The sequence below is a fragment of the Rhodamnia argentea genome, chromosome 6, assembly GCF_020921035.1.
Source record: "Rhodamnia argentea isolate NSW1041297 chromosome 6, ASM2092103v1, whole genome shotgun sequence".
Taxonomy (NCBI): Eukaryota; Viridiplantae; Streptophyta; class Magnoliopsida; order Myrtales; family Myrtaceae; genus Rhodamnia; species Rhodamnia argentea.
In genome coordinates, this window is record NC_063155.1 from 23,594,712 (window position 1) to 23,621,366 (window position 26,655).

At 41.0% G+C, this 26,655-nt stretch overlaps 3 protein-coding genes across 10 annotated transcripts in view; 2 read left to right on the forward strand and 1 right to left on the reverse strand.

Annotated features, from left to right (window-relative positions):
* Positions 1 to 10,246, forward strand: part of LOC115749161 (beta-amyrin 28-monooxygenase-like) — a 26,115-nt gene extending 15,869 nt beyond the window's left edge. For 2 of the 4 annotated variants that reach the window (XM_048281055.1, XM_048281057.1), the window contains exons 3-6: positions 8,319 to 8,810; positions 9,113 to 9,568; positions 9,657 to 9,844; positions 9,936 to 10,246. In XM_048281055.1, coding sequence (XP_048137012.1) covers positions 8,321 to 8,810; positions 9,113 to 9,568; positions 9,657 to 9,844; positions 9,936 to 10,232 — 1,431 coding nt within the window. In that variant the 5' untranslated portion in view covers positions 8,319 to 8,320 and the 3' untranslated portion in view covers positions 10,233 to 10,246. Of the gene's footprint in view, positions 1 to 8,267; positions 8,811 to 9,112; positions 9,569 to 9,656; positions 9,845 to 9,935 lie in introns of those variants that run through there. The other 2 variants (XM_048281056.1, XM_048281054.1) reach the window with 2 other exon arrangements.
* A 5,518-nt stretch (positions 10,247 to 15,764) lies between these two features.
* Positions 15,765 to 19,086, forward strand: LOC115730589 (beta-amyrin 28-monooxygenase-like). Its single transcript, XM_048281053.1, has 4 exons — positions 15,765 to 16,297; positions 16,410 to 16,865; positions 16,971 to 17,161; positions 18,523 to 19,086. Exons 1-4 carry the CDS (start codon positions 15,787 to 15,789, stop codon positions 18,829 to 18,831), a joined length of 1,467 nt encoding a protein of 488 aa, XP_048137010.1. The 5' UTR covers positions 15,765 to 15,786; the 3' UTR covers positions 18,832 to 19,086.
* An 817-nt stretch (positions 19,087 to 19,903) lies between these two features.
* Positions 19,904 to 26,098, reverse strand: LOC115730586 (pumilio homolog 12). Of its 5 annotated transcripts, none has more exons than XM_048281152.1 (8): positions 25,813 to 26,098; positions 25,211 to 25,291; positions 23,118 to 24,798; positions 22,747 to 22,909; positions 21,783 to 21,946; positions 21,386 to 21,644; positions 20,422 to 20,534; positions 19,904 to 20,325 (listed from the first exon to the last, which is right to left on the reverse strand). In XM_048281152.1, the coding sequence occupies exons 3-8, from the start codon at positions 24,716 to 24,718 to the stop codon at positions 20,316 to 20,318; spliced, it is 2,310 nt and encodes a 769-aa protein (XP_048137109.1). In that variant the 5' UTR covers positions 24,719 to 24,798; positions 25,211 to 25,291; positions 25,813 to 26,098; the 3' UTR covers positions 19,904 to 20,315. The 5 variants fall into 5 exon arrangements, with proteins under 5 accessions (XP_048137109.1, XP_048137110.1, XP_048137112.1 ...); XM_048281153.1 differs by having other exon boundaries at positions 25,192 to 25,291; XM_048281155.1 differs by lacking the exon at positions 25,813 to 26,098 and having other exon boundaries at positions 23,118 to 24,560; positions 24,667 to 24,798; positions 25,192 to 25,797.
* Positions 26,099 to 26,655: the final 557 nt, after the last annotated feature.

Here is a 26,655-nt window from a genome sequence, read left to right on the forward strand (position 1 = left end):
ATATCTCACCCGTTGTTGTTAACCATTTTTCGGGTCTTAGCCGTGGGAAGCTAGAAGTGAGCGTGACTTCTTTTTGAGTAGTTTGGAGTAGTTTTAACCCCCCAACCCCGAACCGATATTTTTTAGGATCAGAGAGAGTGGCCCTAAGGTAGGGCTTGTATGTATTTTACCGGGGTTAACAAGATAATTAAATAAAAGTGATCTTTGGTTGATGTTGATTGATTTGACTTCCTACTTTTCTATCTCGTAAATTTTATATTTGTTTGGGGAAAATTACATGTTCCGCATGCGTTAATAAAAGATAAAAATAATGGGTCGATGACGTGTCCGGGACGTCGTCCTTTTTGACCTGAGGCGTTTTGGTAGGGTTGTTGCGGGCCCGGGGATCGGGGCGTGACAATATCCATGGGCAAAACGGTCTTTTGATAAATCGGGACCGATTGGATTTTTAGCTCAACCGATTGGGAATGAAATTTGGATTTTTACGGGTTAGGCTCGGTTCGGAAAAAGTTTAGGTGCAAGGATTAGAAATCCTAAGTCGCGGCAATTGAGATTTTGAGACCCAATCGAAATCGAACGACATTTCGGGAGTCGTCCAAAATTCGTTACTTACATCCTTTTGATCCGAAATTTTATACCAACTGGAATTCAATAATAATCATTTTTATTGAACTCGGTCTCTTAACAAACTACGAATTTTTAGGGCATCACAACTCTTTCCACCTTAGGAAATTTCGTCCTCGAAATTAAGTCTTTACACAACCTTGAAAAGATAAGGATACTGCCGTCTCGGAACATCTCCACCTCTTGCCGTATACCACTCACTTCATTTTAATCCATATCTCAACTTAGCACACAATTGCCGCGATGCGACCATCAATACACGTGCCAAATTCAAGCCTACGATTCTCAATTACCCACTTGTCACAATTCCATACCAACCATTTGTCTAGATAAGTTAAACTTTCCAACTCCAAGAATTCAACCTAAGTTGCCACCCTCTAAACTTGCTGTCCAGCCCAACTGTTGATTGCCATATAGAAATCAGCTATGCCTATCTATCGATCGATCATCCCTTAATTGGTAAACAGATAGAAGTTGTTACTATTACTATTTTTTTTTCTACCGGATGCAATTACATTCTACGACATATCACCTCGTGTCCGATTAATCCTTCTAGATTGGCCATCCACCTGCGGATGGTAGATCGTACCAAACCGCAGCTTCGTTTCCAATGCAGCCTACAGACTCTTCCAAAAAAATGGTAGTGAACTTGGGATCGCGATTTGAAGTGATCAACACTAGCACTCCATAAGGATGTGCTATCTGTAGTGTATATAGCTCAACATATCTGTCCAAAATAAAACCTTTTCGCGCTACTATAAAATGAGCAGACTTCGTCAATTTATCCATTACAACCTAGATCGAATAATTTCCCTTTAACTTCTTGGCAAGCCCATGACAATTCCATTATAATACACTCCCAACTTCACTCTAAGATTCCCAATGGCTGCAGCAGTCCGCCAGACTTACAATGCTGCACTTTAACTTACCAGCATGTCTAACGCTTCATTATGTTTTTGGCTATGTCAGCCATCAAATCAATCCACTAAAAGTATTGCCACAGATTTTTATCTTTCTTCGTACTAATAGGACTAATACTATAGCTACTACGATGGGTTTCCGACAAGGTTTCTGCCTTAACCAAAGCAAGACCCTCATGGTCATTAACTCAAGAATTTACGTGGCCTTACTACGCTTTTGTTGCGTACCCCGATCACACGCCTTCCTTAATTGCCACATCTCACGATTTTAACCTTATTCTAGGTTATCACCATTCTTAATAACTCATACATTTATCTAGTACACCCCATTGTGTCCTCTACTCTTAGCTTGCTATCACGAAATTTTCATCGTTCGTTCCCATAGTCTTCCTTCCACATATTTGCCTAAAGTTCCATTGGTTACAGTCCTTAAACAAAATCCATTCCATCACAACATTATTGGGGGTTAACTAGCTCATATGGATCTCAAACCATTCCTAGGCTACTCTAGTCACATAGCACGGGGTTCTCTCTCCGATTCACATTCGGAGGTACAATCGACCTTTACCAATACCACCAAGCATAAAAGTATTACTTATTTGAGACATCTTGATCAATTCACAATCTTTCGTCCATTATTAAAAAAAAATCCAATCTTGGACTTCTTTTGTTGACTGACTTCTAAAAGGATTTGGTGGATGGAGTTTTTCTTTTTTCTTTCATGCTGATGCCGTCGAAGGAGTCCGACAACTATATATTGTGCACGAGTCAGAGAGGCTTAGACAACCAAGTCTTGAAGCGCCACTTTCATCGTGAGTGCTTGATATCCCAAGAAGTGCAGAGAATTCTTCGAGAATTGTGGGCCATAATTGATGTGAAGACATCTTTGAAGCATCATTTGTTGAGTGCTTGCTCGTGGGGTTTTATTCGCAGAATTACATCAAGAATTCAAGTGTTGAAGCCGATTAAATCTTGATGTTAGATTTGTGTTAATTCCTTACAAGATTGAGAGATTCTTTCGCTAGGAATTGGGGGCTAAACACTGTATGCATTCTTGAATATAATTGGGACCGAGAAACACCGTGAGTGTTTGAGTGACTCAAGTGTGGTTTTGTAATCTCCGTGTATCGCTCATTCTATAGTGGAATTCGTTGCTGCTCTCCCCGTGGACGTAGGTCTCTACGACCGAACCACGTACATCTGGTGTCCGATTTATTTTCTTATTCTGTCTATTTTATCGTTCGATCGCTTGTTTCGCGCAACAGCAACTATCTCACTATTTAAATCCTGACCGACACAAAATATATTTCTCAAATGAGGGGACAGTTCCACTTGGCCCCTTGAATTTCGCCACTACCTGGTGAATTCAACTTTTGCAAGAGTGCTCATCCAGAATTATTAGCTGTCGGATTAGAAAGGGAAACGTACGAGCCATTAGATCATATTTTAAAGCAGCACAATTAGGTTTGTCATATTATATATTGGTCGACAGGGAGCTTGCACGAGTAGCGATCATTCACGAACCCGCACGAGTAGCGATCATTCACGAACCCGCTGTGGGGAAATTTGTAGGCTAACCATCTCTCCGCCGTCGCCGGCTGAAGATCTGATCAAGAAAAGTGCCACGGAAAGGACCGGTTTATTACATATGCAAAGAGAACGCGATGCTGATAGGTGAATTGGACATGAAAATGAACATGAACATTAGTTAACCACTCCTTCTAATGTACCTGATATCCTCCCACCAGATGAAGCACAATGCAAGCGTTGGCATGGTCAGCGAGCGAGTATGGCTCGTAGAACCCAAATCCAGTTAACAGATTGCCTGGGGTGCTGTCCCCGAAGTAGAAGACGGTGGTCACGACAATCGCATACATCGAGGCCTTCTTCATCGTCTCATTTTCCAGGGGAGGGGACTTCAAGGTGTCCTTCAATACGAACCATCACACATACCGCTTCAATCATTAAGCTCCCTTCTTAAAACAAAACTCAATCCTGTGCGCTAGAAAGATAAAGTCGTACCTGTATCTCCTAGACGATAGTAGAATAAGGGTACGCAAAGGCGATGTCTCCGAGTGCTTCAAAGGCTAATAATGACTCGTCGACGATGCTCGAAGCTGAGACTCCTGTGATCGTTCCCTTGATTGTTTCATTTTCTGCAGCCGTGGAAGCAAGTTAGCAATTGGGAATCGCAATCAAACGGTTGATGTACGGTAATTGAATTTCGTAAATTGCAAACTTCGAGCAATACGTATAACACGAGGCTGCTATTTTGACCAGCACTTGGAATTCAAGTATGATTTCAAGTATAATACCAGTGCATGCAGTGCCAGTAGCTAGTTTGTTCCGGTATTCGCATTCGCGAAAATGGTTTTGGACATGGTCATTCAGTCACAGCTTTAATACACAGAATGCAGGGGAAGCTTGTTCAGGAATTACTCATGGACATATTAACTCTCTTAAATACTCTTTTGCAGTTAATTACCGAACTTCAAGTAGTTCAATTTTATGGTAAATATGGCGTAGTGATCCAAATTAACCAACATATATGACAAACCTAAATTGAAAAGGTTTGCCTTTTCTCAGATTATGAAAAATAAGCTTGCCTAGCCATCAGTGGGTGAAAATATATATTAAAAGGAAAGGACACACATTTTTTTCTTTTTCGAGAATTTTTCGTAATGATAATAATATCTTTCTACTGCTAGTTTTTTGGTGGGTGGAGTGTTGTTTTTTTCGTTTATATTTAGAACTTTTTTAGCAAATCGGAAAAAAAAATAAACATTAAATAAGAAACATATGCACATCAAGGGATTAATCTGGGTAGCCTCATTTTCAGGAAAGGTAACCTCGACGTTCGGGGCTGTCCTAATGCACAAATGTACATAAATTATCGAAGGGAAGCCAACAAGGCCGAATTTCTGTCAAATAACCCAACCAAATGCATAAGCATGTCGCCGGGTGGCTAGAGGAAAAAGGAAGGAAAAAAAAAGAAAAAGAAAGAAAAGGAAAAACATAAATCAAAAATAAAAAAACCAAAAAAATATTAAAATACTATTCAAAATTGGCCACGTCAACGACGGCAGAACCACGTCGCCGATTTCTGATCAAAATTGGCCGAAAAAACCGAATTGACACAAATATAAAATGTTTATGATTAAATTGGCAAAAAAAAAATTAGAATTGAATTGGCATAATTGTAATAAGTTTAGGACTCTTTTTTTTTTTTGTAATTTTCTCAGTAACATTCAATAAAACAAAGCAATAAATAAATTGGTGGATATAGGACTAACCCCAATACCAAGCAAAACATGATTTCACTATAATTGTTATTTTAATATCTGCGAGATGTTAATTTAAAGAATCCATGCGATGCATGAGACGCAATTCTATTCTAAGTTATGACTATATGACCTAATTTAACTAATGATATGTGACATTAACTATCTCTATGACGTAATTCTAATTACAAGTAAAAAAAAATATGAACTATTCTAACGTCACATGTAACTCAAGTTGTATGATTCTAATCATAACCACTAAATGAACTCAAGTTGTATGATTCTAACCATGCAACTACTAAATGACATCAAAATATGATGACACCGCACCTAATAAACTAAACATTAGATCGAGAGATTCCATACGGTCTTAAGCAAGCATCTCCTGAATGATCACCATAAAGGGCTAGGAAAGAAAGATACTTGAAAAAGCAATCTCGTCGCTTCGGTGCCCTGAGGTGAGCTAAGCTAGGTGTGGGGTGGAAGGCCTTACTAAGAGGGTTCCGTGTCGTGCATTGTCATACAACATGGTGACATTACAATGATGTAGCAATGATGCAACTTATTCTATTGAGCTATACATGTTTTTGTGATTTTCTTTCAATGTTAAAATAGGAAAAAAAAATACTTAAAATTCTTGACTTCTTTAAACCGCCAAAGAAGAGTGTGGTGTGTTCTCCGTGTGACGCCTAGGAAAAGGCAGTTTGAATGCAATTCTCTCTCCTTTGGTATTTGTGTGCTCTGAATCCATAGTTATGAAAAGTTCCTATACCTTTTGGTTCCGACAATGTCCTCATCATATTTCTCCTGAACCAGAACATCAAGAAGAATCTTCCTCCTGAATGCTACATGATCGAAGAGTCCTTCTTTGATCTCCGATGCTTCCAGGAATGGAGAATTACTCTCTTTCTTGTTTCATCATTTTTTGGCTTTTCTGCAGTTCTCGTGCTTGTCCGAGCGTTCGGGTGGTTCACCCCCACTAACTATATCCAGGTGGGGTAAGTTCGCATATAAAAGAAGGACAAGGGAAAAGGAACCAAAAAGTCAATAAAATGTTGCGTTTGATCGTTCGGATAAAACTCAGAATATGATATGTTTTATCATATCATGTATTTGGTAGATATTTAGAACAAGATAAAGGGAGATAAAATAGTCCTAGGGGTGAGATAGAGCCAAATAGGATTTCTCTTATCTATTGCTCAAGCCACCTCCTCTCCGTCGCACCCTATCCGCCTCTCCGCCACGCCCTATCCGCCTTTCCGGTGGAGGTGCTAGTGGTGGCCCAATTTGGTTCATCTTCCTTTTCTTTGGCCCCATCAACTCCACCGTCAAATCATCCTCGTCAGCTTCACATTCTATATTTCTTTTTATGTTGAGAACTATTTTAATTTGTTCTTGGATGTCTTAGAATCTCAAAACTGAATCAAGGCGCTCCGTTCAGCATTTCAATGATGGTACAAGCAACGTTCCATATATCAATAGCAAAAACAATCTCAGGACTTGTCTTCTTCTTTGTCATAGATCCCTCCAGGACCTGCATGATAATTTGAAATATGACATCAAAGTTTGCACTTGCATGGAACATGAGCTTGAAATAGATTAAGGTATGCTACCTCCGGAGCCATCGAATAAGGACTACCCTTCAGAGAGAGAATGGAAACCTGTCCTGTGAACTTTATACAAGCTTGAGTTAGCATACAAGCAACTAAAAAAGTTGATGCAGTGAACTTCCATGATGCTACCCATGGAATGCAAAGGTGGTGCCCTTCCATCCACGACAGCACCTATTTTTACTTTGGTTATGTTTTTTAATCCCTTGAATTTTGCTGAATCCAACCACCCGGGTTGCACACCTTTCCTAAAAACCAAGTTTTCTACATGTCAATTAAATTTCCCCAAAACTTGTAATTTCCTAATTATTCTTTCTATGGATAATATATTTTCTCATTGCGAAATGGATTGAGCAATACAATATTTTATTTTAATATTTATTTTATGCTACTTATGCTACTATGTCTTAGAATCACAGTAGCTCCCGGTGGCCGTCCCCTCGAGCTCCAACTCGACGGCCCCTGCGAGTGAGCGGAGATCCACCGCATCGACTCCCAAGAAGAGCCTCCGATGGTACAAGCAAGAATCATTATATTGATACCCAGTTTCTTCCAAATAATAAATAGAATAGGATATAAAGATATCCTACTTTGAATCCACATTTTATCAAATGGAAGATAGGATATGATTAAATCCTCGAATTTCTTATCCTAATTTATCCAGTCCTATCCCGACTAGAAATGCGGATGGCCAAATGCTTGATCCGGCCTCTTTCAAAAGACATCAATTGAAGACCTTCACTTACCTCCTAAGAAAAATTTGAAAAGGAAACAACAGCTCCACCTTGAAATGATAGATTTGCCAGTTTTACATGAGTACAAATTCTCATATGCTTCCAAGTTTATGCGTACACATAATTCAAATTTAAGAGAAGATGGCTATCTTTTAAGACTATATAATCAAGGGTTAATACCATCAAAAATCCTAAATTGATACATTTGTGGTAAATTTAATATTAACTAATATTTTGATCACAAAAAATCTCAAACTGGTATACCAGTAACAAATTTACCTCAAACTAATTTTCTAACCATGGAAAATCTCAAACCGATATGCTCGTGAAAAATTTACCCTTCGTTTGTTTTCGTTAAATTGGGTTAATTCCAAGAAAAACTTCAAACTAATATACTTATCACAAACGAAGGGTAAAAACCCTAACTTGATACACCCGTCAACCGCCACTTGTCATCCAACTTAGTAATTTAATAGTAAAATTTAACGAAAATTAACGAACGATAAATTTATCACAGGAGTATCAATTTAAGATTTTTTATGGTCAAAATATTAATTTTGGATAAATTTACTATAGATATATCAGTTTGGAATTTTTTGTGGTATTAATTTTATAATAAATTACAATGACGCACAATTAACAAACGACTCAAGACATTTTCTTAAAAGTCAGTAGGAAAAGAAGGCGAATGGGGCGCCATTGACCGACCAACTCATGTCATAAAAAAAACTACCATCAACTTCTGTCACCCAATGGCAAAAGGCCAAGTGGTAATGAACTCCAATAATTGTAAACCTAACCTTATCCACAAATACTATATTCTATGGGAATGATAAAGAACTCCAATAATTGCCGCATTAAAAGGCGTAAAACACGCAAAGTCCACTTTGATACTGTATAAATAAAAAAAAAATACTGTTCTGACAGTCTCTAAAAAATAATATAATATCAATTATAAATTCACATATCATCGTATCGTGTCGTAGTATATTTTGTATAAATTGAAAGACCGTCGACTATCAAGCTAGTAATTTCATTATAAATAGTCATATGCAAATGCCAACTTCATCGATGCCGTCACTCGATTGACATTTCCTATCAAAAACATTGCTCTCCCCAGTTCCTTGTTGAAGCAAAGTGAGAGAAAAGCCATGGAAGCCTGGACACTAGTCCCGGGCTTAGCTCTCCTCCTCCTCCTCCTGCTCGCCGTCATCAAGCTACTCAAACCCAAAGCCACCCACCCCAACCTCCCTCCGGGGAGCTTCGGCTGGCCAGTCATCGGCGAGAGCCTCGAGTTCCTCCGCTGCCAACGCGGCGGGCACCCGGAGAAGTTCATCCAGGACCGCATGAGCAAGTACAACTCCCCCGTGTTCAGGACCTCGGTGCTCGGGGAGCCGATGGCCGTCCTTTACGGGCCGGCGGGGAACAAGTTCCTGTTCTCCAACGAGGGCAAGAAGGTGGCGCTGTGGTGGCCGAGCTCGGTCGGGAAGCTGATGGGGAGGTGCCTCGTCTCCAAGGTCGGGGACGAGGCGAGGTCGGACAAGAAGATGCTCATGAGCTTCTTCAACCCGGAGGCGCTCATGAGGATCGTCGGGGTCGTCGATGAGGTGACCAAGGATCATCTCAGGATTCACTGGGAAGGTATGCGCCTAAAAAGTAGCTGAATCAAAACTCTGCTTGTTTGGGTTGTTCAGAGAAGAGAGAGGAATCCATTGCTTACAGATTTTTGAGTTGGAACGTGATATTTCTTCATTGGATACTATCGGGTCCCACTTGGACATGTGGCAGCCATTTAATGGAGTGATTATAGCCCACGTGGCATATCTGGCTCACCCAATATTTCTTTAATCAAACATGATATTAAGATAGGCATCTCTGGACATATGCTTGAGCAATTTCTGAACGTTTAATTCATCAACTATCTAAATGAATTGCTTATCAAGGCAAAGATCAGCTGGAGGCCTACTCCACCCTTAAGCAGCACACCTTCGACCTCGCGTGCCGTCTGTTCATGAGCATCACGGACCCGCAGCTCGTCTCGAGGCTTGCCGACCACTTCCACGTGTTCCTCAGGGGAGTCGTCGACCTCCCCCTCAACGTCCCCGGCACAAACTTTTACCGCTCGAAGAAAGCAGCGGATTCCATCAGGAAGGAGCTCCGGGTGTTGGTGAAGCAGCGCCGGGCGGAGCTGGAGAAGAAGACGGCGTCCCCTTCGCAGGACATCATGACACACCTGATTGCCAATGGGGACGAGAACGGGAAGCTCATGCCCGAGGCGGAGATCATAAACAACATGATGAACCTCCTATTCGCTGGCCATGATACCTCCAGTTCGACTCTAGTGTTGATCATCAAGTACCTGAGCGAGCTGCCTCATGTACTTGAGAAGGTCGTTGCAGGTTACTTCCCTCTCCGTCCACGATTTTCCTAGTCACCGTTGCATTTCCATCGGCCTCCATGTACGTACTTAACATTCGCATTCGCCAGAGCAAAGGGAAATCGCGGCATCGAAGGCGGGAGGAGAGCTTATTCAGTGGGGGGATTTGCAGAAGATGAGATACTCGTGGAACGTCATCTCGGAAGTCATGAGGATGACCGCGCCGGTCTACGGCTCTTTCCGCGAGGCCCTGGTCGATTTCACGTACGAAGGATATACAATTCCGAAAGGCTGGAAGGTAAAATGCATGCATTCATTCTCTGAAAGCACATCAGAGGTAGGCAGTAATGCCGGGCTTACTCGTTTATATGTTGGTCTGTCGTGCATAGTTACACTGGAGCGCGTGCACTACGCACGGAGACCCGGACTACCACCCTAGAGCGCCGACCTTCGATGAGTCAAGGTTCGAGGGATCTGGACCGGCTCCATATTCGTACGTCCCGTTCGGAGGCGGGCCGAGGATGTGTCTAGGGCTCGAGTTCGCGAGGGTGGAGCTGCTCGTGTTCCTGCACAACCTCGTCAATGGATTTCGATGGAGTCTGGTCAACCCCGATGAGAAAATAATCTACGACCCCATGCCTATACCGGTTGGAGGACTTCCCATCCACCTTCGACCTCGCGACTAGCTTCTTCTGTCATCTATGAATGACTGCCTGAACGCTTGGCATTCGTATTACTCGAAGTCCCTTAATGTTTGTATATCTTACATTTCCCAAAGCTCTCATCCGATTGATTCTATAAAATCTTCAAATCGAACTTTCGTTTAATCAGACTTTAGAAATTAGTAGAAGAGAAGAAATTAAGCTACAACATTGACTAAACCATCTGTAAAGATAATTATCAATATCGTGCTCTCTCGTTCAAGGAAAGCTAGCCTATAGAAGGGGGAAATAGATGGAATATACATTGAAAATAAGGATGATTATTTCATTTTTGCTAGTTTAGTTCTAAACCTTTTAATTTTATCAAATAAGTCGTAAATATTTTCACTTTTGGTCGATTTAGTTCATACGATTAATTCTGGCTAGAAATCGCTAACGTGGATGCCGTTTGTTTTATGTGACATGGCCAATACTTACGTGGACAAAATTAACAATATTCTTATAGAATTTTAAAATTTTTAATGCTATTTTTATTATCTTTCCTTCTTTTATTTTCTTCTGTATTCCTTCTTTACTTTTATTTTCTTTTTTCATTTTTCATTTTCCCTCCATCTTTCACACTATTGATGGCCGGCGAAGGTCATTGGATCGGCGAGGGCAACCCTCGCTGGCCTAGCGATGGCCACCCTTGCCGGCCATCAACGAAGCCCGGATTTGGCCGGCGGAGGGAAAAAGGGGAAAAGAAAAAAGAAAAGAAGAAAATAAATTCAAAATTCAAAAACATGTTAAAAAATCACATGTTTTTGGATACTTTTTCTGATTGAGGAAGCGGTGCATGAGCTTCTCTTTGTTATATTCGAGATGCATGTTCAAAACTTTTGTCTGTTTTGCAATCAAATACCTAATTTTTTTAATATTCAATCAAGCATCTCAACGTTTTGAATTGTGGTCAATGCTATGCCTCCACTAAATTGAATGTTATGTCACTTGGTTTTTTGTTGGGACATGAACCTCCACGTCAATTTATTTTTTTCCATATAAGCAAAAATAACCTTTTCTTTGTTCTTTTGCCTTTTGTTTCTTTTTTCCTCCTCCTTCTTCGTTGAAGCCGCTGCTCTCTACTTGGGTTAATCTGCAAACTGAAGTCTGCAATGGTGTGGATGGAGCTTAAAGAGCAGCCATGGCTGTCAAGGGAGAGAGAGATGTGGAAGGCAACGAGCCTCACAATCATTAATTTTCGCCAACCTGGGCAATACTTTTCCACGAAAGTGTCCATGTCAACTAGAGATGTTAAATGGGTGGGTCGGGTCGGATCAAATATGGTCCGACCCATCCCGACCCGTCTAACCCGTTTTGACCCATATTTGATGACTCATACCCGACCCGACCCAACCCGCAACCGACCCATATCCGATCCAACCCGTTTTGACTCATATTACGAAAAAAAAACACACAAATATTCAAGAAAAACTTATACAACTCATTTAACCTATTTTAAACTCTTCACATATATGTATTACTAGAAAAAAAAAATTCACATCAAATAAAAAATAAATTAAATGATAAAAAAAATTAGAAAATAAAATAAAAATGATGTTACTAAAATACTTTCATGCAATAAAAATCTAGTGAATTTTTAATATTTTATTTTATTTTTCTTTTTTAATATTTTAAAAAAATATTCAAATTTTTTATTATTAAAAAAATTATTTTTATTTCATTTTGCTTTCATTTTTCTACGACAACCTGCCGCGGCGGCGGCGGTGGCTTACGGCTAGGGGGATTTATGCAGGTCGAAGAAGAGTGCATAACTAGTTAGCAACATGGAAAGATGCTATCTCTCTTCGAACAGTAAGGTAAAAAGAAAGGATATATATATGTTTTGGGACTGAGTGGGACAGTGCATGGGGAATTCGTGGGTGGTCCCACATTCGTGACGAGCGCCAATCGATTGTTTTTTGAGAAAAGTTCAATGTGGACGAGGGAAGGAGAGGCGAATCGAGAGCACACGTCTGAAGCGCACGCTAAGCTTAAACACCTGGAATTTTCCTTCCTTTTTTATGGATAAAAAATGGGTTCTATATGGGTACTATGTGTAACCCATTTTTTACCCGACCCATTAGATTTTACTTCAATTTTTTGGACCCATTTTTACTAGGCCCTCTAAAAAACTAACAGCCTATATTGAACCCATTTCTTTTAAATATGGGTCAAATATGGGTCATGGACCCATATTGACAGCTATAAATTGTCAACATAACTAAGGTCGACAGTGCCACATCAGGGTGAAAAAACGAGGAAGAAAAAAGGGTGAAGGGGCTGAACTTTAAAAAAAAAAAGAAAGAAAAGAAAGAAAGAACAGAGGAGCGACAGAGGCTGGTGGAAGTGGTGTGTTTTGCCTGCGAAAGAAGATAACAGGGAGGGGAGAGAGAGGATTTGGTGAACTAAAACAAGAACAGAGAAAAATAGAAGAAGAATCAGAGGATCTAGCCGATAGGAAGCAATACTTCAAATCGCTGAGATAAGTTCCAAGAGAGCTATGCACCGGGTATTCCTACCATTTTCTCTTATGAATTATTCTGATAACTCCTCCTTTCGTCTCACCTAATTCCGGATATGAGTTAACTATAATAGCTATAGGGTGTCCGCGATTAATCAGTTCTTAACATGAATTAGTCTTTTTGGACTCTTAATTAAAACATTGGAAGGGAATTGCTATCATCTTTCTAAAAGGAGGGGGAAAAAAGCACCAGACTCTTCGGACATCAAACCGAGTGATTCGTAGATGAGTGAAGCTCGAATCGACATGTTGAAACTTGGATTTTAACTGCCATGACCATCAAAACTCTAATCTCTAGTCATTTCGATTTCTCATTGGTCATCTTTCGCTTCCTCGTCAATAATCTGTTCAGAAAATTACCTCGAGAAGCAAGCATTTTGGAGTCCTTGATTAGGTCGAGGACTATGCTAGATTTACATTTTCAAATTCGATAGTGCAGTATGGTTAATAATCACATGTTTTTGGATAATTTTTCGGATTGAGGAAGCGGTGCATAAGCTTTTCTTTGTTATATAAGAGCACGCTTGCACATTTGGAGATTTGCAATTGTCTTCCGTCAATCGTATGTCGTGGGTTGATATTTTCCGAATCAGAGACAAGTCTAGTGTTCAATGGGCCACAACACCAGCCAAGCCTTTTTCTCGGTAGATCATTCCCCATGAGAGAATTGCGGATTTCATCATCATCATCATACTCCATTTGACTCGGACATCCAAGCCAATCGCTTAATGAAAAAATACAAATCACATTAGCGCAACAGCTCGTACATCATCATACATCATAAGAGCCATATTAACTCCCGACCAACTCGTGTACTGAAGCACCGAGACTCCTCAAGAGTGCACGCGTCGGTGTCGGACACCGACACGCTCGGACACGCGCCCGACATGCATCCGATATGCAGTCAACCCATGTCGCATTCTCGACACTCGGTCAACGTGACCGATGCTCTATCGATATGTGTGTCGATACTACACTTGATCCTACACTTGATCCTAGGCAAGAGGCTGAGAAAAAAAAAATCTGCAAATAGAATTTGCTGCTCGTTCACGAATCCCTCCCTAGAATTGCACGAATCGAGTAGACTTTTTTGCTCCTCCTGATTCATATGGCTGTTTGGATTTTGGGACATCTTTTTGTAACCTCATGGAAATCTTTTTAGTCAAATACTTATTGTGATTCAGCTATTGCATAGGAAACTTAATTGGTCGGGTTTCATTTATTATTTATATATATAATATTTAATATACAACGTGTCGAAAAATTTTATTTTTTTAAAATGATGTGTCGGCGTGTCATGTCGCGTCGTGTCGCATATCGATATCCGTGCTACCTAGATTGGAGGCGTACCACATCTTTAGAAATCATCTTCGATGAAATTCATTCCATGTGAGGCAGGGTCGTTGGCACATTTCCAACCTATGACCATGTACTGTTTTATGTCCAGCTGGATTTGCACCACTTGTCCAAAATCCAACCAATCTGAAAAGAACACTCTTTGTCCCCTCACCGTCTCACCGAACAGATCCAGACCTGACCAAGATGCTCATAGACTCCCGCCGCCTCCTCGAGTTGTTCCGAATCTTTCGACATGGCGATGTCCGGAGCTTCAATAAAATCATATTAGACCGACCAGCTCATATAGCTATCATGCACCTAAATTTTCGACATAGGTTTGTTTATTTTTTACTAAATTTGATCCTATTTGCATCTTGAAAGTTTCTTACATGACAGCCTGATAGTATTATCAGTTATTTTTTGTCACACGATCTCCCAATCGATCAGTATTTTATGCAAAACACGGAATGTCAGTGTGTGAATCTACAATAGATACGGAAGATCTAGTGGACAAACATTTGCATTTATAGTACTCACGACATAACCTCTTGAGAGCCGTTCTTCTGCAGGTTCAGCCATGTTTCTATATCTTCGAGGATTTTGGTCAGTTGCTCCTTTAAAATCGCGCGTTGATCTCTCGCACTTGGTGGCTGCTGAGTTGACTTCATCCTTCGCCCACGATTTGCTGGATTTCATCGCCCTATCCACCGGTGATTTCAAATATGAACATTATCACTGAGTATTGGCACCTCCTAGACATCCAATCTTTACTTGGCATCTCAATCGGTAGCTCATCGATCTCTTTAATCGGTATCCTTGCCGACTCAACAATCATCGACCATATGCTATCGTGCATCAACAATTGATTCGTAGTCAACAATGTATATTAAAATCGACAACTCTTACAATCACCGGCAATGGGTCTCGTGTCAAGTGTTGATAACCAAATATCGCCTACTCATGTCGACTACCCGGTTAATTTTTAAGGGAAATGCTTTCCTGCAGTTACTATAAAAAATGATATAATCTCAACCGTAGATTCACATACCATCGGTGCATGTTTTGCGTAAAACGTTCATTGATTGGAAGATCGTGTAGTTAGAAATAACCGACAGCATCTTGTCGGATTATCGGGCTAGCAATTCCTCAAACAAAACAAAATATGTTATCTTTTAGTTATCTTTTATCTCATGCACTATATAACGGTAGTTTTTAGATGCGTGTAGTTTCCAGATGATTGTCGTCAATTGAACTTCGCCATTACATCTTTACGTTTTTCAACTTGAATTCTGGTCAAATTTGTGTATTTTTGGTTCTGTTTGAAGTGAAGTTGACGATTTCCTTATATACCCATGATATTTTCTATCCGAAATCGCCACAAAAACTTGTCTCCTCTATATAAAATAGAAGAATGTCTTTCGATTGTGAATTCCGACGAAACAAATCCTTTTACCGTTAATGGGTTAGTCGTCAAAGACGAATCCGTGTCCATCTGCGGGACGATTTACGACGAATTGCTCACTGCTAAATCAACTGCAGCATTTTTTGCAAGACACAAACATCGTTCCAGTACTATGTTTGGCCCTTATAGTCAACTTAAGTTAGGTAGGTTGATCTAATTAATAGGGTTTTCCACGTTATAAGGAGAGACGCTGCGCAACCCATTTGAACATCCCCATCATGGACTCCCTACTCCGCTCTCCATACTTGCTCGCTCTCCTCGTTGCCCTCCCCACGTTGGCCCTTTTCCTCTCCATCGCCAACAAGAGAGTTCCCAGAAAATCGTCTCCCCGCAGCACTCCTCCAGGCCAATTTGGATGGCCTGTCCTAGGGGAAACCCTGGAGCTGCTCCGTGCGGGCCGGGAAGGGAGGCCCGGGAGCTTCCTGGATGAGCGAGCCAATAAGCACGGGCAGTGCGTCTTCGCCACTTCCCTCTTCGGCGAGCCGACTGCCGTGTTCTGCGGCGCTGCAGGGAACAAGTTCCTCTTCGGCAACGAGAACAGGAAGGTGGCCGTGTCATGGCCCAGCTCCACGGTCAAGCTGCTCGGCTCATGTATAATTACTCTGGCCGGCGACAAGGGAAAGGTGATGAGGAGGATGCTGATGAGCGTTTTCAACCATGAAGCGCTCGCGAAGTTCACCAAGGTCATGGATGAAGTCACTTGCAATCATATCCAAGCTAATTGGAAAGGTATAGCTATACAGTATATGATCTACTGGTTCAGAACAACCGCAACATGGAAATTTTGTGCAACTATCCTTTTTTTCTTTTTGTTGTTTTGATGTTCTTCGGTATTATTAAGGCAAAGAAGAGGTGCTTGTGTACCCGACCATCAAGCGCTACGTCTTCGAGCTCACGTGCCAGCTCTTCCTCAGCATCCGTGACCCGCAAGAGATTGCGGACCTCGCGCGCCCCTTCGCCACCTTCCTCGACGGTGCGTTTAGCATCCCTGTCGACCTGCCGGGGACGAGATTCCGTAGTGCGAAGAGGGCGGCAAGGTCCATCAGGAAGATGCTCCAGGAGATCATCAAGGAGAGGAGGACGGCCTTGGAGAAGGGGGCCGCGTCCCCGACGCAGGACCTGCTGTCCTACCTGATGGTCACCGCGGACGAGAACGGCCGGTTCTTGACCGAGGCGGAGATCATCAACAACCTGCTCCTGCTCCTGGTCGCAAGCCACGACACTTCGAGCTGCGCCATAACGATGGTGATCAAGTTCCTCGGAGAGCTGCCCCATGTCTACGAGAAAGTTTTGGCTGGTGAGTCTCCTTAAAAACCCGTTTTCCATTTGCTGTCCTTAATAATCTTTCTGTTCGTTACATGCATCGCATGCAATGTCTTCTTCTGGGAATTGCTATGAGCAGAGCAGAGAGAGATCACCATGCAGAAGAAATCAGCGGGAGAGGGATTGACGAGAGAAGATGTACAGAAGATGCGAGATTCATGGAGTGTGGTTTTAGAGGTGATGAGGCTCGTGCCACCTGCTCTTGGAGGTTTCAGAGTTGCCTTGGAGGATTTCACCTTCTGCGGCTATACCATTCCCCGGGGATGGAAGGTACATAAAAGAACGCCAATTTTTTTGGAAAATTGTCGACAACAAAAAATACTAAATCTTTTACGTTTTTACCAATTCAATCCTAAACCTTTTAAGTTTGTCGTTTGAAACTTAAATCTTTTCACATTTTGTCAATTCAATACTATTGACCAAAATGGCTGATGTAAACGCCGGCCATTCTACATGGCATCGTAAACTTTGACTTAAACAAATTCTAATAATCTCTTTTAATTTTTAATTTTTAATTTATTCCTTTTTTTCTTTATTACATTTTCCTTTTGCTTTTTTCCCTCCGGCCATCACCCTCCCTCGACCTCCTCTAGCGTCGTGCGATGGCTGCCCTCGCCAGCCCAAGTGAGGGCTGCCCACGCCCACCCGGGCGAGGGTTGCACACGCTATGGGACGGCGGGAGCCACTCTCGCCTAAGGCCGGTGGAGGTTGAGGCCGGGTGATGGCCAGCATAGGGAAACGGAAAAGGAAAAAAGGAAAAAAAAAAGGAAATAGGAAAAAGAAAAAAAGAAAAAAATTATTTGAAAAATATTAAAGTATTATTAAAAACTGTTCACATTAGCACTGGCGATGCCGTATAGGATAATCGACATCCACGTCAGCGATTTCTAGTCAATATGACTAAATTGGCAAAAAATGAAAAGGTTTAGTACTCAATTGGTAAACTTAAAAGGTTTAATATTGAATTAACAAAGTGCAATAAGTTTAAGATTTTTTTATAATTTTTCCACAATCTCTTTTATAATGTTCTGCACAAATTCATCAAAGATTTTGAATCTTTCAGCTCAATTAATCTTAAAAAAAAATTATGTTGAGAAAAATAAAAGAAAGTTATTTCTTAAAATAAAATGGATTTATCTTCTATAGACATAAGGCATACGAATTGATGAACACACACATCTTATATCAAGCATAGAGTATCAAAATTGATACTACTTTGCATTTTCTTAATTTATGTCGATGGTCGACGATATATCCGTACTCTCGTAATTGAGTTCTTTTATCTTGAAAAACTAATATCTTCAAATTTTAAAATTAAGAATACTGCATTGTAACATCTTCCCGCGCTTTAGATCGATTTAAATCACAAAGTACTTCTGAAATTTAGATTCTCAAGTACTTTCTAAGATCCTCACAAAAGTTTAACAAAAAATGACGGGATTTGATAACAATTAGATCAGATGTTCCACAACGGAAGATTAGTTATTTAGTAATCAAAGGTGAATGAATTGTTCATGCAAAGCACTAAGTTTGTTCGGTACTTTGCCAATGGAAGTATTGAAAATAACTATGATCCATTGACAAAAACAATAGTCCAACTTAAGCTTGCTTGATCAAAGTACATTACACAGCTGATGTGGAGTCCTCTCACGACGAACAACGATCCCGCCATATTCCCGAGCCCGAAGCTCTTCGACACGGCCAGGTTCGCGAGGAGCACATCGCCCGCCCCGTGTGCGTTCGTCCCGTTTGGCGGCGGCCCTCGGATGTGTCTCGGCAAGGACTACGCTCAGCTTCAGATCCTCGTCCTCCTCCACCACCTGGTGAACAACTTCCAATGGACCAACGCAATCCCGGACGAAAAGGTCAAGTTCGACCCATTGCCAGTCCCATCGCAAGGACTTCCGGTTCGCATTCGGCCTCATTATGATCGACCGTGATGTCGATTCGCATCAGCGTGGTATTTAAAGCTCGAGTACTTGTTTAGTTGGCAATGTAACATCTATAAGCTTAATCAGCATAAATAATGTGTGCACGTTTCAGTCACTACCTTCACGAGCTCATCTTGTGATTGTGTCTGCGTTTTCGTGGTTTCATTCTATGGAATAATGGTTGACGGGTTTGTGTAGTTTGAATTGTCCATTTTGAGATGAACATGGGAAGGTGATGGATTGAGAATGATACTTGTGATTAGACCCCTCAAATGGATTGGTCAGGTTGAAATAGTCATGATCCCTATAGATCAATTTAACCCATTTTTTCATATAATACAAATCTAGTTACTCAAACCCAACCCGACCCATACACAATTCGTACTGACCTGACATATATTTCTAAATCACTTCTATATCTAGCTTAGTCTAGGAAACTCATACACAAATTGAAGTGAGAGTAAGGAGATGATCACAAGATTGAGTTGGAGCGAGAGAGAATAAAATAGAATTGTAGATGATGATTGGGTCTAAGTAAGTTGTAAGTTCATTTACGATTCATTTAACACACATATTATGTTTAGACTAATTTATGATAAATTTACCGAATATAACCAACTCATTTTATAATCTATTTTGACAGGTCTACTTGTAATGTGCATAAGTTGTTATCGGTACTTATGAGAGAGTCGTAATTACGTGGGGTCAATTTCATACGGTCGCTCTTTTGCAGAGTTTTCTTCGGCACGAAAGCAGTTCCAAATAAGGTCTTGACACATGCTTCTTACAACTTGCTCAACTTGCCTTTAGCTATCGAATGGATGGGCTTCAGCAAGAATTTAAGAGCTGAAGACCCTCAGTCAATGTTCCTGAATAGCAAAGATCATAGGATTACTGATGTAACTTTTACCGTGTGTTACGGACATTTAACCTCCCGACATCGGTACTGGCAGCTTCAAGTGAAGGATTGGCTTCTCGGTATTACTCGATGGAGACGAAACACGATTTACTAAACAGTCCGATAGTGTCTGATCCACAACACTCGGGGGGGTTTCATATCCATCCACAAATGCACTAGCTATTAAATGAACAACGATCTGTCACAGAATGATGCCAACATAGCATGTACAGAGATCAACATAGGTCTAGGGCACGGAAGCCGCTAGATCAAAAGAACAGAGCTCCGCCCTGCATAAGCTTTTGAAGGTACTCTACACCTTTACAATTCCTTATTTTTCTGTGCAAAAACTGCTGATCTACGCTGGAACCGTGCTAGAAGCTCAGCTTCACAGGAGTCCGACCAAACTTATACTTAGAAAAGATGTGTATGGACTACGGAACAACAAAAAATTCCAGCTGTTGCTTTACAATGCTTGTAACATATCTCTTTCTCAAAGTCCTAATTGAAGGTTACAAAATTCTTGAAATGAGACGTGCCAAGTTGATCGCAAGCTCTTGTTCTGCGCTCCTACCAGAGCTTGCGGATTTCTCAGTCAATCATACCTGAAAGTCATGAAAGCTTAGCCGTTTCACTGGAAAGATAAAACCAAGAGAATCTTGCAGACACGGCCAAACAAGTTTCGGCAATTGGAACCTTACCACCGATAGTTCTTCAAGGAGGGGCATGAGAGGACTTTCTTGCCATACGGGTTTGTCCGAAGCACAGGAACGTGGGGCCTTACAGCATCCACAAATGCAGCTTTAAGAGCTCCCTGCTCAAGAAAACGAAGACACGGACCCCCGGGTTATAACAGCGCTTCTTCCTATTAAGTGATACCCAACTTATATCGAACGCAACAAAAAAAAGTAACACCCAACATGTGGTTTTTCTTTATCGGTTACGCTCTACTCAAAAGTACTCGTTTATACTGAAAAAACAGCTGCATAGACAATGAGTGATAGGTGATCCCACCAAAGACACAGCAATTTTGAATACCTCCAAAAATATTGGCTGAGAGCAAGTTCAATGTATCTCAAAGACTGTAGTTAGAACAATATTAAGCCTTTTATTCCACTTACCAAGCACACAAGTGAACTCCTACCAAAACCGAGAGGCTTTTAAGAAATTTTATTTCATACATATCAGGACAACTTCTTCTTTATGAGGCCTCTATTTCTATACCAATAAGCTTTCTGAAAATTTCGTATTTCATATTCTACTTTACTAATCATCTGTTTCTGTCCTCCTTCCATTTGCCACAGTTTCACCATTCTCCCGCACTTTTTGCAAGTTCGTGTTCCTCTCCACTTAAAGCATGACAACAACATTTTAGAAACAGACAAAACAGAAACTCATACATATTTTGTACCCAAAATGTTGACAGAGCTGACGATACAGCTCAAAAAAATGCCTATAACCATTTAAGCCAAACCACACAGCCCAGAAAAGCAAACAGAGGAGCTATCAATTAAGGCCCAACACGAAACTTTTCGAACTATAACAAAACAATTAACAAATTTATATCAGACCAAAAACCCGATGTAGCAAACGAAGAAAGCTTCTTGCAAGGATCATGAAACCAACTATAAGTAAGGCTTAATCTTGAGAAGGTATTTCGCTGACCTTTGATTTTTCAAGTGCAGCTTGGATGACAAAGTTGCCAAAAGGGTCTTGCATGATCTGAGCTAACCGAGGATCATCCATCAACTCTTCGATAATGCGAGTGCGATGTTCTTCACCTGCAAATTTCAGACATTTCTCCACAACGTTGCTGCTATATTTCTGCATGGACAAGTCTCCGTAATTGCCATCCAATTGGTCAAGTATATCTCTCGTTGCATGGGGCACGTGAAGCTCAAAAACAAATTGCACTACATAGTTCCTGCAAAGTGCAAGGGAAAAGAAAAGAGAGATGTAAAAGAGCACCTCCCGTGAGGTGAAACAATTATAGCATATTTTGCAGCAAGACCTTCCGTGCTAAATTCTAAAAGGGAAAGGAAAGACAGATGTCAAAGAGTACCCAAATTGATCCTGTGAAAGGATTAGAGCATTGGATGTGATCCCACAGATCAGATGGCATTTCTGCTCACCACCAGAATGACCGAGGCACTTCTGAAGCACACAACAGCCATGGCGGTCTGTAGCCAGCTCGAGACAATTAGCAGCTGCAGCTTGAAACAGAAACTGCAGAAGAAACCACAAATGCTTCATTAAATATTGCAAAATCCCTTTGATGTGTACGATGTTGCATCCAGAAAAATAACAACATCAAAGGATGCAGTCGCATCAGAGTGAGTAATGGAGGACTACATTTTCATGTAAAGCCAATCCTTTATTGAAAACTCAAACATGGAAAAGGCAAATTCTATTAGAGTAAGAAATATGGAGGAAAAAAAAGGGTGAAACATGAGAAGAAGCTAAGAACTGACAGCAGAAATCATCAAAAACAGGCAAACTCTTTCCATCATGCATTATCCATGACATCAACATACACTCTTAACCCGAAGACACAAAGTTTAGAAAGCAACTCTGCAAATAGAGGAGTGAAAGCAAATAGAAAAGCTATCAACCATACGTTACAGGCCTTCAAAACATAATGACGTACATGGTGCATTCACTCATGGTGAGCCACCTAAATCCATGGCAGAGATATAGAGTTCATTTTCAAATAATGCTTTCGATTATTGGACTAATGTGACCAAGCATGATCTGAGAAGAAGTTTAGAGAAATATTGCACTCAGAAGATTCGCACCACCGACTATTGATAAGCACCAGTTTCCTAGAGTCTATTGCAACCTAGACTGCAACCTAAGTGTTGACTGTTGAGGATTCTGCTTGACGAAAGCTATTAAAAACAGAGCTGAACATACTGGAGTTTTAAAACATGCTGACACTAGGGCATTCGGAAAAATAAAGCATCAGATTGATGCTGCAAGCACTATGTGACCAAGAGGTTCCTCAAAAAACAGAAGTACTCACTGACCTCTTTGTATTCCAGCGGTAAGTAGCGTAGACAGTGCTGAGCGACATGATTCCCATTTGTGTTTTTCATTAAAGTTACTATACCAGGTTTTAGGGCAGAAACCACAACAGAGAACTCCTCTGCAGTTTTAAGGGTCTCAAGAACCTTTTGAACAACTCGAGTCCTGTATTTGACAAAGACATTCAGAACAGTAAGCGGAAGTAAAATCAGTGATCAAAAGCACAAACTAGCACATGTGGGCACACACGCATGCACGCGCGCACACACAAATATATATATATATATATATATATATATATATATATATATATATATATATATATATATAGAGAGAGAGAGAGAGAGAGAGAGAGAGAGAGAGAGAGAGAGACCCATGCATATCACATGAAATGTGAATCAGATCACCCGGTCTCCTAGTGATAACATGAAGTATTCGCATTCTCTGATCCTCATCACACACTTCCAGCAGCTTCTGGACTAGGTAATTGCCAAAAGGATCTGTCATCAGCTCGACTATGTGGTCAATGACCTCAGAAAATATCTGCTCAACATCCTTTCTTGTTCCCTCGGAGAACTTCTTTTGGAGAAAGCGGCAACCATTTTGGTCCTTGGCCATGAGATATATTCTTCCGCTGACTTCATCCAGACTGTTACACCTCTGCAGCCTCAGATCAGCACTTCTAAGACTGGCTGTATCAGGGAAGGAACCCCATTGGTTCAAACTCTCTGATCGTAAACATCCTGTACTAGGATTGCACAGGTTGTGCAAGTGTTGACCATTCAAATTAACTCTTCCACTCCGGCTGATGTGGCTTAGTAATTCATTTCCTCGAACAGAGCCAAATTTCAAAGCTCTTAATGCATTTAGGCCACATGACCTTGTTAGAATCTTTTCAGGCACAACCTGTTGGGAGATTCTTCCAAAGTTTTGCACGGTATGGACATCTCCAGAAGAAAACTCGACACGGGGTTGCTTACATTGCGAATTTCCACATGAGCGCAAAAATGGTCCCTGCTTAGATTGTTCGAGTAAGTGAGCCACTGGCATCTCATAATGGGATTGACTGGCATTTTGATTCACTACCCTAGTGGTGAAATAGGCATTATCTTGCACAGCATGCTGAGAATCAAACTGATGGCTATACAAGTGCTGGAGATACAGGTGTTGCTGATGCATACTGTGGAAGTGTTCCTCCTCTACATTTCTGCAAGGAAACTGAGACTCTTGGATTTGTCGTGGTGAATAGAAGGAAGAGAACTGAGATTGCTGATTAGTGAAATAGTGCGGCTTATTAGGAATCATGGGAAACTCTTGGGTCTGGATAGGTACATTTGGTATGAAAGAAACCCCTCCGCTGATTGGCACTGCAGCAGCATAATTTTCAATTGGCTGGTAAGTACCGAATTGTCGCCCACTGTGAACTTCGCCATTAACTTCTACTAAATTTGCATTCTGTTTGCCAAACTCTGTGCTACGATACTTGTTAGAACCATAAAAGCCACCATCTTCTGATTGCCATACATTGTTACATAGGGACTCTCCGGCCAGATCATGAAACCTTAAGTTGATAGGGTACTGGCTTCCAGAGCAAATGGCATCATTTGGCAAGGATAAACAATTAGTCAAAGGATGATTAACAGCTTCTGATGTCAGTCCATTGGAAAAGCTCAAGTCTGCAAAAGCAGATATGAAGGATTGGTCATCTGGCAGCTTCCTTCCCTCCATCTGAGCAGTTTTGACAAGTGGCCGCTGAACTTCATTCATCGATACGTGCAGACCCCCATTAGTTGAATATTTCTCACTCGAAGGCCCTCTGCATGAATTGACAAGTATAGGCAGCGAGCTATCATCCAAGCATGCCCTTTTCAGTCTACATTCCCCAGCGTGCGAATCCCCAGAGGTAGCGTTAGGAATCTCACCTAGAAGCTTCTCAAACTCATCGAACTCTATTTCATTCTTGCCTTCCTCCATTTGCAGCTTCACAAAGTCCGAAAATTCCTTTGCAGCAAATGCAGAGATTTACAAGCAAGCGAGAGCATCCATGAAGAGAGCTACAATGAACCAAATTTTGATTGTTAAAAGGAAATCCTAATACCATACAAAATCAGTAACAAAGCGAGTTACACTAGCAGCCACAAAGTTGCCAGCTAGTGCAGCTGGTAGAAGTCCTTTGCAGTTGCTGCCAAAGTTCTACTGGGATTGACGATTTCAAAATCGAAGTGCTACAGCAATTTAGTAGCCCAGCGTTGAACAAATCAATTTCAATAACTAAGAGACGTGTGAGTTCGATGCAGGAAATAACTAGAGACACATTAGGATTCAAATTCACGAAACTCAGAACAACACTGTCACTTAGAATGAAAAAACAAGAAAGATGATGGCAAAGCTCTTACGCAAAATCTGACTACTCCTAAATTTTTTGTAATACAGAAAAGAAGAATCACCATTTTCAAATAATCACGCCTTTCTGTCGTTTCTCCAATGCAGTGAGGAGTCTTGACAAGAAGAAAATATAAAAAAAAAAAATACTAGTCGTCGTATTAGCTGACACTGAAACAAAGAATTAAGGGAAAATTCAACATAAACCAAAGCAGGACTAATCAGGCAACCATCCGTCAAATCCAACAAAGACAAAATCGAAGGAATATAAAAGCCAAACCCCCCCCCCAAGTGAATAATCGAGCCAATAAAGCACGCCAACCCAGAATTACATTAAAATCATCAGACTGATCAACACAAATCGCAGAACATTCTCTCCTCGATTTTTACGTCCAGTGTGCCGAAAAAAAAAAACATAAATTAAACGGGCAACTCAGACCCCACATTTGGCCTCTCCACATAACATCAACCGACAGAATATGCTAAAACCCCCACAAAACATCGATGATCAGGTCACGATTGCACAAGAAACTGTGATCCTCGCATTGCCAGAGCAGAGACACAATCCAAAACCAGAAGGGTGTCGCCAAAACACGAAAACAAAATCAAAAAGCCACCGAAAACAACAATGCAGATACAATCGCAGTCGTTCGGGTCGATACGCGTGGGAATCAGTGAAGGCGTACCGGTTTTAAAGAGGAGGTGATTCCAACATTATGAAAAGACGCATATTTCTTTTTTTCTTTTCCAGTTCTTTTTCCCCCCCGGTAGAGAAATCCTGAAGAAGACGAAGGGTTTTCTTGCGGTATATAGAGAGAGGAAAACGCAAAGAGAGTGCAAAAGTGATGCTGGTAAGGCGGCGTGGGGAGAGTTTCCTTAAAAGAGCGAATTTTAAAGGAGAGGAAAAACAAACCACAAAAAAAAAAAAAAAGATTTTTTCAGCGAAGATTGCGAGAGAGAAAATGGCGAGTGTGTGCGCGAGTGTGTGTGCGAGTCACTGGCGCGTTGCGATGAATCGCAAAAAAATCACCAGAAAAAATCAAACCTTTATGCGAAAAAAAAATGACCATCATCAATCTCATGCATGGGATGGTGTTGGGGCATGTTTTGTTTCTGTGCCTTCTTGCTGTTGGGTCCCCTCTCTCTCTCTCTCTCTCTCTCTCCTCTGTTTGGTTTGGTGGGCTTTTTCGACTATTTTAATGTTTCCTTCTCATGGAATGGTCGAAGCTAATAACCGGTCTTGTTCATGACCAAAAAAAAAAAAAAAAAAAAAAATAACCGGTCTTGTTTATTATATTCGTTCTTGTAGGGATAAGGGACGTAAAGTAATTTCTTAATGCCACGCATTCATTCCAGGAAGGTGCGTTTATTCTTCTTCTACGATTTGAAATTCTACGATTGGCCAAGTGATTAGACGTTTAATCTGGATGCAGCGACTTCCGAATCCATGATAAAAGATGAAAAAAAAGTTTAAAATCGAGATAAGATAATATCTCATAGCACGTAAATCCTACATTTGAATCTCAATC

Coding starts and splice junctions, on each gene's coding strand:
- LOC115730589 (XM_048281053.1), top strand. CDS start 15,787: ATGGACTCCCTACTCCGCTCTCCATACTTGCTCGCTCTCCTCGTTGCC. Junction 16,866..16,970: donor CTACGAGAAAGTTTTGGCTG/GTGAGTCTCCTT, acceptor TGCTATGAGCAG/AGCAGAGAGAGATCACCATG. Junction 17,162..18,522: donor CCATTCCCCGGGGATGGAAG/GTACATAAAAGA, acceptor TACATTACACAG/CTGATGTGGAGTCCTCTCAC.
- LOC115730586 (XM_048281151.1), bottom strand. CDS start 24,718: ATGGAGGAAGGCAAGAATGAAATAGAGTTCGATGAGTTTGAGAAGCTT. Junction 22,910..23,117: donor ATTTCATGTGATATGCATGG/GTCTCTCTCTCT, acceptor TGTCAAATACAG/GACTCGAGTTGTTCAAAAGG. Junction 21,947..22,746: donor TACCGCTGGAATACAAAGAG/GTCAGTGAGTAC, acceptor TTTCTTCTGCAG/TTTCTGTTTCAAGCTGCAGC.